Below are 15,325 nucleotides of genomic sequence, written 5' to 3' on the forward strand. Positions count from 1 at the left end.
ATGGTGTCATATAGTCTGCGCAGGTATTAATCCTGCTATTTACATGACTGAAGGTATGAACTGTCAAATCGGCAGGTAGAGATGTTTAAATGGCATTATACGTGGAAGACAGATGATTGTTCCAGTTTGACGTAGATGGCCTTTTTCACACTTCCTGCTGTTCTTGGACAATCAGCATCACCTTGACACAAAGTAATTGCAAAACTGCTGTGTGCCAAGGAAGGTTTTGATTTGCGGTAGAAAGGTTTTGGGGATCTTGTGCTGTGTAGATGCTTAGTTTGCAGAAGCATGTGCTAGTATGATAGATATATAGATAGATAGATAGATAGATAGATAGATAGATAGATAGATGGATAGATGATTGGATAAATATCAGATAGCTAGATACCATTTGCTGATTTAATTTTTTTTTCTGTTTCAGCGTTCATGGAACAGAGCAGCTGAGGACTTGCAGCATTACAGACATGGCTACCCGGTAAGTCCTTATTCTAAAAGCCAGCCACACACCCAGGGGGCAAGCTTGTTCTTTAGGGACAATTAAATCTGAACTCCAGGCAGATATAAAAGACACAGATTAATGCAGCTCTGTAATTATTAATACATCATAAAATGTATTTTTAACATCGGGTTAGTGTATGTATCTGGATGTGATGGTTCAGCTGTGTACAGCAGAGCTTAAAATATAACTCCGCTTTTGTTGAGGAAAAAAACAATCCCCTCCGGATGATCAATGTACATTGGAAAGATTTTAAGAAACATTGTTTCAGATTTTTTTTTTTTTCTTTAAATCTTTATTTAAGAGTTTCAAAATACAAGGAAAACAAAAGCAAATCAGAACAAAACCAAAAACACAGGTTTAAAGTACATGAACAATATGGAGGACAGCCATAAAAACAGTGAGAAACATAGAATACGTACTGCACATCGGAAAGTAGAAAGCACAATGGTACAGGAGGTTATTGTGAGCTACGGGCATGGGTAGGGAGGCTAACAGAACCATCAAGGGGGAGTGGAAGTAAACACTCATGAGTATCCCTACGTTCCCACCCGCGGAAGAGCTCATAAAAAGACGGAAGATAAGAAGAAAAATAGAGGGAGGGAGGAAGGAGAAGAGCCAAATAACTAGCCAGTAAGAGTTATCCAGAGACTGGGAAAACTGTGAGGCAACGGCGGGGTAGAGGGCAATGTACAGCACATCACCAAGGGGAAGGTAACTCCCGGGCCGAAACACTAGGTGGGAATACTCTCAGTCAGAAACTGCAGAACCATATTCCTGGGAATAGATGAAATCTAACCAATGAAACCAAGTTTTACAAAATTTGTCTTCAGTATGATTCAAGGCAGCCGTTAATTCCTCCATGACACAGAGGTCCTCCGCTTTCTGCAGCTAAAGCCCCAAGGTAGGGGGGTCTGAGCGTTTCCAGAACAAGAGAATGAATGCTCTAGCAGCATTAACAAGATGGATAAAAAGAGAACGACGGTAGCTGGTCTTGGAGAGAGGAGAAAGATGAAGAAGCAAGGCTGCAGGATTATCCTCTAAGGAGATCCCTGGAAGCTGTTGAATAAAGCGCAGGACTGCACCCCAAAAATATCTTATGCGGGGGCATTACCTGAAAATGTGTAGAATCGTGCCAGTTTCTGAGCCGCACCTCCAACAAATCGGAGACTTGAAGGAGGTTTCCAAACCATGCCACCTAAATCCATAAGAGTTGGCAACCCATTGTGGGACCAAAAATGAGCCACCCTAAAGTTATACAATCGGAGTCATAGAGGAAGTAGAGGCGTCCGTAGAAAGCAAGCCCTGGACAGTTTAAATCACCAATGGTAGGGTGACTAACTCTTTGGGAAGGGGGTGTTTCAGATTTCCACCTGTTCTGAAGAAGAAGCTGTTTGTCTGACCATGTCCTCAGAAGCAAGAAATTACATTTCTGGGGGCATGCTATGCACCAGTTGTGTACACAGTGCCTCCAGGGAGAGCTTCACCTCATTCACTAAGCTAAGTGATAATTCCCTGGCAGAGTGCAAATTCACTTTAAGCATACATTCCTAACTCCCTTAGTAAATCAACTCCAGTGCGTAAAATGTATAAATCGTTTAATGAATATCTCTTTCCCATTAGAAAGAAATGGCCAACTTGATGTTCTACCGAAATGAGATGGCCTTTGTACCTAACGGTCAGTACTGAAAATACGTTGAATACATTTGTTGCAGCTGTCTTTAGCGATCAATACGATTGTCTCCTAATAGCAATACAGGCAGTCCCCAACTTACATACATCCGACTTACAACCGACTCCTACTTACAAACGAAGGTTATTACTGTACAGCAGGGGTAGTTGTAATGCTACTACGCTCCTGCCGACGAGTGCCCGCCTTTTTGGGTCTGGTTCGTAGTACTGTACGTACATTACAGGAAGTTGGCTCGTTAGACATGCAGACGAGGGGTGCCCGCCTCTTCTTCTGGGTCACTGTGAGGTTTTTATTGCTGTATGTATCCTCATTAGAAAGATTTAATCTCACTTCCTGTCCTTGAGACAACAGGAAGTGAGAGAAAATCAACCCCTAGGAAGGCAAATTCACTCCTGTAAGAGTTATCATGGGAAAAAGGTGTCTCCACTGAAGCTTTATGACCAATCCTTGTTTCCACGACAACCCAAAATTTTCAAAATCCAATTGTCACAGGGACAGAAAGTGAGGTGAAATCTTCTGAACAGGGGTACACAGAGCAAAACGAACGTTACAGGGGGTTAACCCTTCCCTATGCTATCCAAATGAAAAAAAATGTTTTGGCTGGAGTTACACTTAAAAAATGTACCTGTTCCAACTTACATACAAATTCAACTTAAGAACTAACCTACAGACCCTATCTTGTTCGTAACCCGGGGACTGCCTGTACAGACAAAAGGAGGAACTTCTTACTGCTGAGTGTTGTGTCTCTGGGGGTCTTGTGCAATGGCCCCACTTGCACCAGGCTTCACCATACAGGGTAAAGGCCATCTCTGTCTCCAGCTTGACATGTGTTCCCAAGTGGACATTGTTTTTGACATGTGTTCCCAGAAGACCATTATTTTTATGGAATGTATACACAAAGGTGCTAAGATCTCCTGTATTGTAAATGACTGTCTCATTAATCAATCTGAATCATATCGGTGAGACTGCTCCCATACAACAAAGAACCCCAATGCAAAGGGCAGGGTCCTAAGAGAAATTCAAGGCTTGGTCACAAAAGTAATGGCCAGTAGATTGCAGTAAGAGCACCGCACCAGTTGTAATAAAGTCTAACATACTTCTTTATTTATTAAAAACCAACAAAATAAGTAAGCCAACACATTTTGGGGGATCATACACTCCCCCTTCATCATGCTTCAAGCTGGTTCAAAAATGTATTACTGTATCTTAAAATACTTTTAACCCTTTTGAGGCTAGGCATTTCTGAAGTGACCTAATTTTAAATCCCTGAGGAAGGGGGAGTGTACGAGCCCCCGGAAAATGTTGACTTTCTTGTGTTAATTTGTAATAAATAAAGAAATATTCTGGACTCTATCACCACTGGTGTGATGCCCTTACTGCTATCTAGTGGTCATTATTTGTATGGCCAAGCCCAATACGGAGAAGGCAGCACTGTGCAGCAAAAAGATTTGTGGTCTTCATCTCAGTTCTGCATTGGTACTGGAGAAATTTGTGGAATGGGTTGGGAAAGAAGGAAAGATTATAAACTATACATTATGGATCATAGGACCCATGGCAAAATATCATTATTGAGCCTCTTTCCAGTGCAGGGAAGTCTACTTTTGGCCCAGGATCTGTCATAATTAAATATTATCCCATGGTAGTAATAACAGGGGACCATGGAAAAGTATGCGTAGCAGCCGCCATGATTGTTCGGGTTCTTTACCCTTCTGTAGCAGGGTCATGGGACCATTTCCCTCCCATGAACCCTAAGATAAAACCTGCAAAAAAAAAGTTTTTTCATAAGAGAGCAGAATGTGCGTAGGAATTAAAGTAAACCTGTCATCAGGCCATGTACTGAAAAACAATTTCATGAGTGTATAGTCAAGTGTTCCTGGGCACCTTGGTTTAGGTCCATGTGTCCATATGATGTTTGATATCCATGAAACTTATATGCAAATTTTGACTTTCCAAAAAGTCTGCAGCTGGCTACTCCCACTAGACTGTGGTATGTGCTTGTATATTATGACAGCTAATGGCTAGCAGAGTACAGCTTCCATCCACAGGTTATTTAAACAGCATAATATAAATGATGCAAAACGTTAGCCACCCCCCCAACAAGTTCTTTCTTATGATTTTGTAGGGGGCCCATGTGCACAAGTGACCCACTTACCCTCTAGAGCTTATTTATAACTCTCAGTGTATAGCATTGGCACAGCACTGCCGGCACTAGATGGCGCTGAGGAGCATAGCAATTCCTCGTCACCATCTAGTGGCCATAGTGCAATTCATACAGCATTCGACCGGCTGTAAATCAGCCCCGAAGAGAATGAGTTGACTGTACTCTGTGCTGCCCCACTTTGCTCTGTGTCTGCATTCGATCCTTGTTACAGAACCCTTGATGGGAGAGGGATGGAGCAGAATATCACCCACACTAAATTCCTGCAGAGATACTTTAGGTTTAGAACTTTCCTATTATATGTGGAGCATGCTGTAAAAGACAACGGTCGTTACTAAGCTTGTTATACATTTGCATACAGATCTCTGTATTCCAAGACTACAGTTACAAGTATGACCTGTTCTCTTTATCATATACAGGAGTATGTATAGAATATCTACACAAGAATTGGAAACATGATTACTACAAACTAGAAAGTAACCATAGCTACATCCAATGGTGAGTTTGCAAAAGGTTTCATAAATAGTGTGTACTGTATATGTGTGGGGTATGCTTCATCTTTAAAAAGAGTTCCGTTAAAGGAGAATTATGAGGTGAGTGATTTTCACTCAGCCTCATAATCTGAGCCGACCTGTGACAATGAAACTGTCACAGGTCGGCTCAGTAGATCGGGAAGTTAGCGAACACATACCGCCGCTTGCTCACTTCTCGATCTATCCGTGCAGAGAGCCGTGACTGTCACTCACGGCTCCCCACAGGGATTCTCCCCTGTCCGATCCTCCAGCGCTGACTGGCAGAACGGACGGGTGTGGGGCAGGTACAGCTGGCTCTGCCTCTGCCTCTAGATAGCCAGAGCCAGCTGTCAATCCCGCAGCTGGGTGGATCCAGACAGTAATGTCGGGATCCATTCCGGCTGCGGCGTCTCAGTATACCGCGAGCTACAGCTACTGAGCTTTGGGTGACGGGAGGATGCTAATTTGTGTCCTCCCGTTACCCTTAGGAGAACTATGGGGAAAAGCAATGACCCCATAGTTCTCCTTTAAGTGACTCAAAGGTTTTTTTTTTATAAGGCCAGCTGGACTCATGGCTTAGTGACCCGCTGGACTCATGGCTTAGTGACCCGCTGGACTCATGGCTTAGTGACCCGCTGTACTCAGGGCTTAGTGACCCGCTGAACTCTGGGATTAGTGACCCGCTGGACTCTGGGATTAGGGACCAGCTGGACTGAGGGATTAGTCACCCGCTGGACTCTGGGATTAGGGACCAGCTGGACTGAGGGATTAGTGACCCGCTGGACTGAGGGATTAGTGACCCGCTGGACTCTGGGATTAGTGACCCGCTGGATTCTGGAATTAGGGACCCACTGGACTGAGGGATTAGTGACCCGCTGGACTCAGGGATTAGTGATGTCACTTCTGGCCGGTTCAAGATCAGAAGAGCAGCGGCGCCGATGGGGCCCCAGCCTGCTCCAATGCCACTGGATCAGAAATGTTGGGGCCAGGCGCTGCTAGGTCCAGGCCGCCTCCTTGCCTGTCACCGTCGGCCGATACTCATGTAAGGGTCCCTGTTTAGGCCCCTTACATGAGTAGTGGCCGTACCCCCTGATGGCGGCCCTGCCCCGAATCATATATTTTTCTGAAAGGAGAAGCCCGGAGGAATAAAATGGTGGTAGCTGAAATTTTGTATGTCACATGATATTAGGGCAGCTGTTTCTAAAACCCATATATTTAGTAAAAATACACCTCAATTACTTTTAGTGCCCACAAACACAATGGGAAACCTTTTTTTCGTCAAATATACAAGATGGGGTTGCTCCAAGTAAAAAGATACCAAACATGTCATGCCTCAAAATAGTGTGCGCCATTGAAATGGTGAAAAACAACAGTACCCAAAATTCTCTAAGCGATACTTTGAAAGCCTTTGCAGATCATCAATTAAGAGTTAACCACGAATGACGACCCTAGTAATATTGCTCTCACTGTGGCATGTGTGGTGATACCTAATATAAGTGAAACAACTTATGTTTGTATGTGCAGGGGGAGCTTTAACATTTTGGGTTTGTTTTTGTTTTTTATTGATTTTAATTTTAATTTTTTTTTAAGGTTTTTATTTTTTTTATTTAACTCTACTGCTATCGCAAGAGGGGTGATAAGCTCCCTGTTTAAAAGCATAGTTCAGGTGACAGGTTCTGTAAGACCCCTAATGTCACCCCTGCACTCCACTAAAGGTAAATACGCATAGATGGTGCTTGATTAGCTTCTTCCCCAGCCACGGAGACCAGGGGCATGACAGTGCTAAACCTGGAAGTGCTCAGAGGGCATCGCTTCCGGGATCATACTAGCCATTGAAAATCAGAAAAATGGATGAGCTCTCCTTTGTGGCAACCACCATGGACATTCCAAGTACCCAAGAGGAGCAGCAGAGCCCAGAATATAAGGCAGGGGGGCATAGACTCTCAGCGGCTATAACGGTTGCAGCAGCTTTAAAGTACTTCTGCCCGTGGCAGCGAAAAGATTAAGAATGCCAAATAAAGAGCACCTCCAGGGAGTATGATGGGGGCATACCAACCGGGGTGTACCATCTAATCTCAGCTCTCATACCTAAATAACCCTTATAGACCAAAGCAATTTTTGCATTTCTCCTAAGGGCCTGTTGATTACTTAAGATATTAAAGTAATACATTGTTTTTTGGAGGAAAACTAAGCTTTCTTTTGCCAAAGTTGTCTTGGAGAAATAATTTTATTTTCGTTTAATCCATAGACATAAAGACATAATATCTTTTTAAATTTTTATTTTTTATTTTGACCATTGTTATTTTTAAGTAAAGCAGTTTAAAAAAAATAAAAAATAAAAAGCATACATTTTATCCTATAACTTGTCTCATTTAACGTGACACTAAAATTATGTTTCTGGAACAAAGCATGGCAAAATTCAGCACACGGTGGGCCATACACAGAGACCTGGCGGGTTGCATGTTGGACACCAGGGAGCTAAAGTTTTAGATCAGACACAACGATTACATCTAAATAGGGGGACATATCAGGAAGGCTGTACGATCCTAATGATGAAATTCAATTTCATGCATAAGCTCAATTATGAATTGTCATTAAAATCACAACCAACAAACAAAATCACAGAACTGTAGACTCATATGCCTTTCTATATATGCATCCCTTGCTGTATCCTATGCTGTAATTGCTCAGCAATCTTTGTTTTATTGTAGGCTGTTTCCACTGCAGGAACCTGGTATGAACAATTGTGCCGTGCCCCTTACAGAAAAGGAGATTGAGGTACCGGAATTGGTGCATAAAGTCAATTTGTGATTCATTCTTTCTTATGTTGCTGCTTTGCTAGAGGAAGGTCTAAGAGAGGGCCTTGTTCACTGTCTGATGGAGTGTTCTCAAACATACAGGTTGTGAATGCTGGAAATATAAACAGTACAGCTTTAGGCCTCATTCACACACAACACAAGAGCAAAATTGTATATTGCGTATATACGCCTATGTACGTGCGTATATGCGCTTATTTATACGCATATACGTGCGTATATGCGTGCACTATATGCAATCCCAGAATGCATCACTCGTAATGGAATTTTTTATGTGCTGTACGCGCGTATATGCGCGTAAATACGCAGCAATCTTTGCGATGTGCTGGAGAAGACTTTACGCAGAGGTCCGACTCTCCCATCATCACTACAAGATCTTGGTGAAAAATTCATGTAACTCTGGATGGAAATAAATGTTGTGACATTGCATAAGATTATGGAAAAGATGCCATGCTGAATGTGTACTGTAATCAAAGCTAAATGAGGTACAACAATGTATTAGAGTGTGTCACTTTTTTTTGGACAGGCAGTATATCGTCATTCAGCAGTAATTCGCCAAACCGTCAATTTAGCCAAACCATTCCTTCCATACTATGCGCCCCTACCTAACCTGCGAGAACCCCTCTCTTGCTCTGCTCCTGTTACGTTATCCTTGGCTCACTCCATTCTATGCCTGCATCTGTTTTAGGAGATGAAGAAAGATAAAGAGGTAATGAAGAGGTTCCTGGAGTCTTATAAACTCATGCTGGGATTTTATGGCATTAAACTAGAGGACACACAGACCGGGAAACTGGCCCGGGCAAACAACTGGAAGGAAGGATTTTCAAACCTAAATAAGTAAGTTGTAGGTTTCTGTATACGTAAAGATCGTCAGGCTCCGGAACAGCCTTCCTGAACCTTTTTAATACAGAACCCTTGAAATAAATACGTTTTGGCTCTCAGGGAACCCAGGTATTTAAAATACTATATCTATAGCTCTAGGTATATTGCCATGAACAGTGAGATGAGATATAAGAGTAAAATTAAAGAATAAGTAATGTGGTGTACTTATCTTTTTTGACACCCAGGGCCACTCTATATGACCAAAAAGTGTCCCCTTTCCTTGGTGGCCGGTGAAGTGCCCCTTACACTGTGGTCAGTGTAGTCTCCCCTTACACTGTGGTCGGTGCAGTCTCCCCTTACACTGGTGGTTGGTGCAGTCTCCCCTTACACTGGTGGTTGGTGCAGTCTGCCGTTACACTGGTGGTCGGTGCAGTCTCACCTTACACTGGTGGTCGGTGCAGTCTCCCCTTACACTGGTGGTCGGTGCAGTCTCCCCTTACACTGGTGGTCGGTGCAGTCTCCCCTTACACTGGTGGTCGGTGCAGTCTCCCCTTACACTGGTGGTCGGTGCAGTCTCCCCTTACACTGGTGGTCGGTGCAGTCTCCCCTTACACTGGTGGTCGGTGCAGTCTCCCCTTACACTGGTGGTCGGTGCAGTCTCCCCTTACACTGGTGGTCGGTGCAGTCTCCCCTTACACTGGTGGTCGGTGCAGTCTCCCCTTACACTGGTGGTCGGTGCAGTCTCCCCTTACACTGGTGGTCGGTGCAGTCTCCCCTTACACTGGTGGTCGGTGCAGTCTCCCCTTACACTGGTGGTCGGTGCAGTCTCCCCTTACACTGGTGGTCGGTGCAGTCTCCCCTTACACTGGTGGTCGGTGCAGTCTCCCCTTACACTGGTGGTCGGTGCAGTCTGCCCTTACACTGGTGGTCGGGGCAGTCTGCCCTTACACTGGTGGTCGGTGCAGTCTGCCCTTACACTGGTGGTCGGTGCAGTCTGCCCTTACACTGGTGGTCAAAAAAGTGCCTCCTTACCGTGTTGGTCAGGGAAGTGCCCCTTAATCATATACCCACATACCTTAGTAATTAGTGTAGTACCCTCTTACATTGATGGTCAGTTGGAGAAGTGCCCCTTACACTGGTAGTCACTGGAAGTAGGACCCCCATTACACTGGTGGTAAGTGAGAAGAATGCCCCTAACTTTGATGGCCAGTGGGATAACTAGTAGGGTGTCTGTTAACCAGAAGCGGTTCTTTAATTAGGCGAGTTAGGCGGCCGCCAAAGGCCTCACACTCATGGGGGCCTCGCGACCGCCTAATTCACCTGATCTACAGCAGAGGTCGGCTCCACACAGCATGCAAGGCTTTACAGGCAGGCACTACCCCATTCTTTACAGTTTGCAATTGACAGCTCCCTCAAGCTGGCTGTCAATTACAAGTCTGGCCACCCACCTCCTTGACATGCCTGAACAGCATAGGTGCTGAGGAGGCCCTTAACTCGGTCTGCTCAAGCTCTTGCCTGGAGGATCCCTCATTTGACAGCCCACTGGACAGAAGCTGGTTACCTGGCTGACCTGCCCGATGGGATGATTTACTGTTCCCTGCCATACTGGCCAACAGGCGGCGCACAGTGTACAGAGCTGAAGGATTGTCCCTGAGTATCAATGTATATATCACATGTCCTACAGTCTGCTGCTCACCCACCCAACTTTAGCTCTCATAGGTGCCCGGGAGGTTCTTTTTTTATCATGGGTGTAGGTGGGGGCCTCACGTTTGAGTTTTTGCCTAAGGCCTTACAAGGTCTAGAGCCGTCTCAGTCTGTAACTGCACCTGTACTGTAAATGGTAGATGAAGGCTGATATTTAATGGAGACCTTTACTAACAGAAATGTGGAAGGTGCAGTTGTTGACTACTCATTCTGCATATGCTAGTTACATGGCTGTCATGCTGGCTTTAATACATCACTAACTTAAAAGCAGTATAAAAACTTGAACTTCTGACTACTCAAACATTCCTGCATACTTGTTCGAGGTCCAGTGTTTCAGAAAGCCCTGAAGCCGGCATGTCCATATAACTGCCAGGCAATTAGCATTTCCAGAATGAGGTCAGCAGTGATGGCCCTCACATTTCTCTTGGATGCAGACAATCAATAGGATTAACGCAGTGGGGTTTTTTGTCCACTTCTTTTAACAGGGTGACAATATTATTATTATTCAGGATTTGTATAGCACCAACAGTTTGCACAGCCCTTTATAAAATAAAGGTAGATGGTATAGTTACAATACAATTGGTTAGGAGGGCCTTGCTCATCAGAACCCGCAATCTAAAAGGATGGGCGAGTGATACAAAAGTTAGTAACTGTGAGGAATGAGCTGATTAAATGAGTAGAGTTTTTAGAAGGAGGCAGGATGGGCTTTCCAGATGAGATGAGTTTTCAGGGACCACCTAAAGTGGGGATGTCCAAACAGCGGCCCTCTAGCTGTGGTGGAACCACGAATCCCATTCGGCTTTGCAAGATTCTCACAGCCACAGACATGACTCCCGGAGAGAGATGCTTCATGGGATTTGTAGTTTCACCACAGCTGGAGGGCCGGAGTTTGGACATCCTGAGTCCTAAAGGAAGACAAAGTAGGAGATGGCTGGACCGATTGGGTTAGAGAGTTCCAGAGCAGAACAAGGTTGGCATATTCAAGAATATTTCACAACTGTGCACCTTTCTATGCATATGCAAACTCTTGAGAATTCACATTCCTGGCCATTTTAATTTTCACTTTAGTGGTAGAAGTTCCAGCTTTTGTGAGCACAGATATACTATTTATGATTATTAAAAAGTTAAATTATGTATATTTTCTTTTCACAGTAACACACACAACAACCTCCGGATCACACGTATCCTAAAGTGTTTGGGGGAGCTGGGCTATGAACACTTCCAGGCCCCTCTGGTCAAGCTTTTTCTGGAGGAGACCCTGTGTCATGGCAAATTAAAGAATGTAAAACAAAGTGTTCTGGACTATTTCATGTTCACCGTAAAGAACAAGAGTGAACGCAAGAAACTGGTGCTCTTTGCCTATGAGAACTACACTCCACAAGAGAAGTTTGCCTGGGGACCTGTAGAGACACTCCAAAAACTCAGACCTCCTGCAGCTTCTCCTGTAGCAAAAAGCAACAATCAATTAGAAGATATGCAAAGGGAGAAGGAAAATATGGCAAACCAAAACAATGGTAGGTCAAATGATGACAACAAGGTACAGAGCAAAGTCACAGGATGTGAGCAAGGAAAAAAGACTCACAGGAATTGGCTTATGACATTTTTGAATTTGATTTTAGTGATTTTTATTCTGATTTTAGGTTTTTACTCCTTTTTCACAGGCCACAAGCAGAACAGAGGGTCAAAGATTGGGTTTGGAAAAGACAATGAGATTGATGGGTCACCAGGAAAGTTTGGGTTTGGAGAAGACAAGGAGAATAATGAGCTACCAACTGAGTTTGTTAAAGGTGAAGAAAAAGAGAACAAAGAGTTAGAAGAAAAAAAGAAGAATGAAGGTCCATTAACAGATTTAAGGTCAAGAAAAGATAATGGGAATGAAGGGCCACTAACGGAGTTTGGGTTAGCAAATGATGAAAAGAATGGAGATACACTAGAGGAGTCTAGGTCAAGGGAGAATGAAGAAAATGCAGGATCACTGCTTGAAATCCCTACTGATGGCAAGGAGACCAAAGGGACATCAATAGAGTGTAAGTTAGGAGAAGACGGGGAGAATGTGGGGCAAAAAATGGAGTCTGGGTTTGGAGATGACCGGGAGAATGTAAGGTCACTGACAGAGTGTGAGTTAGGCGACAACAGGCAGAATGGAGGGTCCTTAACTGAAGATGGGTCAAGAAGTGACAAAAAGAATACATGGTCACCAACTGAATCTGGGCCAGAAGGGACCAAGGAGAATGAAGGACCATCAATGGAGTCTATCTTAGAAAATAAAAAAGAGAAAGAAGAGTCAGTAATTAAGTCTGGGTCAGAAGAAGACAAGGGAAATACATTGTCACTAGCAAGTCCCGGGTCAGTAGATGACAAGGAGAATGAAAAGCCACTAACACATTCTGAGCTAGTAGAAGACAAAAAGAATGGAGAGTCACTTATGCAGTCTAGGTTAAGTATTAGTGAGGACAATGCTGGCTCACCAGTGGGGTCTAACTCAAGAGATGACAGAGAAGAGGGTGACTAGAGATGGGTGAATTGGTTTTCCCAAAAGGAGGTTTAACTATGAATGGGCATTTGTACAAACTCTTAAAAATCCACAAATTATGATGGATTAGCCAAGCAGAATGGCACATAAAATATACGTAACTGACTAAAGGTAAGAAAGTGAGGAAACCAATAGAGATTCCCTACCTGAATGATTGACAGGCTGCAGGATCATGTGCGCTCTGTCATTCATTTGGCATAATTAAGCTAATAAGGATATAGGGCATATTACATAACCATGTAATGATGAATGATGTAAAGTATTGTACATGATCACACAATTGCCTCAATGTGATTGCATTGTTCAGCTAATAAGAAAGTAGATCACTTTTTAGTGGGTTAGTGCTTTTCTGACAATTCGAATGGTTAGAAAATCCTGACCCGTAGGCAATCACTTATACAGGGAATCTGCAACACTTTTCTCACTTTTTGACCAAAGACCAGATAGTAATGAGGATGTGTGGGGGCATTGTAGGGGCTACAGACATGCAAGAATGGGTCTCTTGCTTTTCTCTTCTGGGGAGTAGAAGGATTCAGGATGACACATTTTAACAATCATGGAAATAATAAAAATAAAATTGTGGAGGGAATATTTACAAGTTTAAAAGTCTCTAGTGTTAGCACTGGGAATAATAGAATGGGGAATGGGGACTCAGGAAATATCAATGGCTTGAAACAGTTTAGAGAAGTTAAGAAATAGTAGAGCAGTAAAAAAAAAAAATGAACCCCGAGCATTGAAAGCTGTTGGAAAATTGGAAACTCCAAAATGAAAACATCATGGAGAAGACAGGAAATGCAATAAAAGCACATGGACAGTTTCATGACAATGGTCTTGTATTTTACCCTGCAGTAACAGAAGATTCTGTCCACCAACATCCTATGTGTGTGTGATGATGACTGTAATAAAATTTAAATAAAATGTAACTAAGAAACATACATTCCTCTTTTATGGAACGTCAGTAGCTTGGTGTCCATGTACCGAATGGCTTGTGATTCCCCATGTAGGAACAATAACACCCTGATAGGGCTTTTTTTCACCCAATGTCTACAGTATATTCACATTTAGTGTGGGCAACAATCCCCTGTAAGAGGCAACACATGAAATAGTGTCCCACTGGTACCGTGTCCCGACGGTCCTCCACACCATGTTTCCTCAAGTTCCCTCCGTGTGTTGGAGGTGTCGGAGTGCCCCAGGCACACTAATACACACTTTCTGGTCCTGCCCCAAGCTACTGCCGTTCTGGCGCGGGATAATTGGCATCCTGAAGGACCTGGTGATGGTGGATCTGACGGACAACCCTGCAGCCTTCCTGTTACATTTAAATGTCATGTCCATTGTGAAATACAAAAGGTCTCTGACTAGGCACCTCCTAAACGCTGCCTGCCCGCCTTTGCATCCCATTGCTATGGAAACAACCTAGCTGCCCCAGTCTTGGTCTGTGGTTCTCCAAGGGTAACGAAATGTACTTGATGGAGGATTTAACCTCCACGATTCGGAACAATGAGGAACTCTTCAGATCTACTTGGAGACCGTGGGCTGCCTTCCAAAACACTGATGTTTACCTTCGGGTGATGACTGCAGCATCCACCTGAACTCTACTAGGGACTTGTGATGTGCATGCCTGACCCATAACTCTACTACCCCCAACTAAAAAACTTACCCCTTACCCTTCTTCCTCTCGTCTTTCTCTTTGCTGCCACATTCACATCATACCTCGTCTTGCTCTTTGACGTAACGGGAAACACTTATCAATACACGTATCATCTATTTTTAGCAGTTACTTCTATACCTGAATCTACACAAGACATGGGTGGCACACAGTGCCTGACTCCGAGTAGTGTTAACGATACATGATGTAATTTACCGTTCATAATCTTTGTTGTACCAGACAAGGCTGTACTGACCCTACGTTGACTGCTTTTCTGGGATGGGTAGCCCATTAATGTTCTAATGTGTGAGATACAATTGATGTTAACCTTGTATCCCAGGTATGCACTGGTGATGTTGTTGTATATGTGAGGCCTGACCTCCTGTCCTACTGTGACTTACTTATGTACAATAAAGCTGATTTATGATTAAAAAAGAGGAAACACATGAACCATGTTATCCATTGTCTTGAAACGAACAACGTCAGGTAGGAACACGGCATCCACCAACAAAGTAGTGAAGAACCATGTACTATATATAATCTGCTTAACTGAAGCCCATAGTCAAGCCAACACATTTCTGAGATCAAAAGAACACCCCTCTTCATCGGGGCTACAAATTATGTTGTCGGTATCTTTCTCTAGATTTCAATTTTTTTAGGCCAAATATATTGAATACATGGCTACCACCTGGCTAATCCTTCCCTCTGGAAGGAGGGTACGGGAGGAAGGGAGAAAGAGTGGGTTGTAGGTTGGCTATCTTAGTTTAGATCAGGTTTTGCATAAACCATCTCCATAGGTTCTGGAGGCATACGCAGATACCTCTAGGTGGCTGGATTTACATTATACTACCAAAGTTATTACATTTAACACCTTCGTAACGTGTTGTGTTGCATGAGATATAAAACACGCCTCCCCTGCTTCTCACAGTGCAATGCTCCCTGC

General features: G+C 43.7%; 1 protein-coding gene across 1 annotated transcript in view; it reads left to right on the forward strand.

The window, feature by feature from the left end:
* LOC108789499 (opioid growth factor receptor-like protein 1) overlaps positions 1-12,713 on the forward strand; it is an 18,177-nt gene extending 5,464 nt beyond the window's left edge. The window contains exons 3-9 of the mRNA XM_018559533.1: positions 422-475; positions 2,120-2,174; positions 4,767-4,845; positions 7,571-7,637; positions 8,364-8,512; positions 11,354-11,715; positions 11,842-12,713. Coding sequence (XP_018415035.1) covers positions 422-475; positions 2,120-2,174; positions 4,767-4,845; positions 7,571-7,637; positions 8,364-8,512; positions 11,354-11,715; positions 11,842-12,713 — 1,638 coding nt within the window. The remainder of the gene's footprint in view (positions 1-421; positions 476-2,119; positions 2,175-4,766; positions 4,846-7,570; positions 7,638-8,363; positions 8,513-11,353; positions 11,716-11,841) is intronic.
* Positions 12,714-15,325: the final 2,612 nt, after the last annotated feature.

The sequence above is a fragment of the Nanorana parkeri genome, unplaced genomic scaffold (assembly GCF_000935625.1).
Source record: "Nanorana parkeri isolate BGI_ZX_2015 unplaced genomic scaffold, ASM93562v1 scaffold17, whole genome shotgun sequence".
Lineage (NCBI taxonomy): Eukaryota > Metazoa > Chordata > Amphibia > Anura > Dicroglossidae > Nanorana > Nanorana parkeri.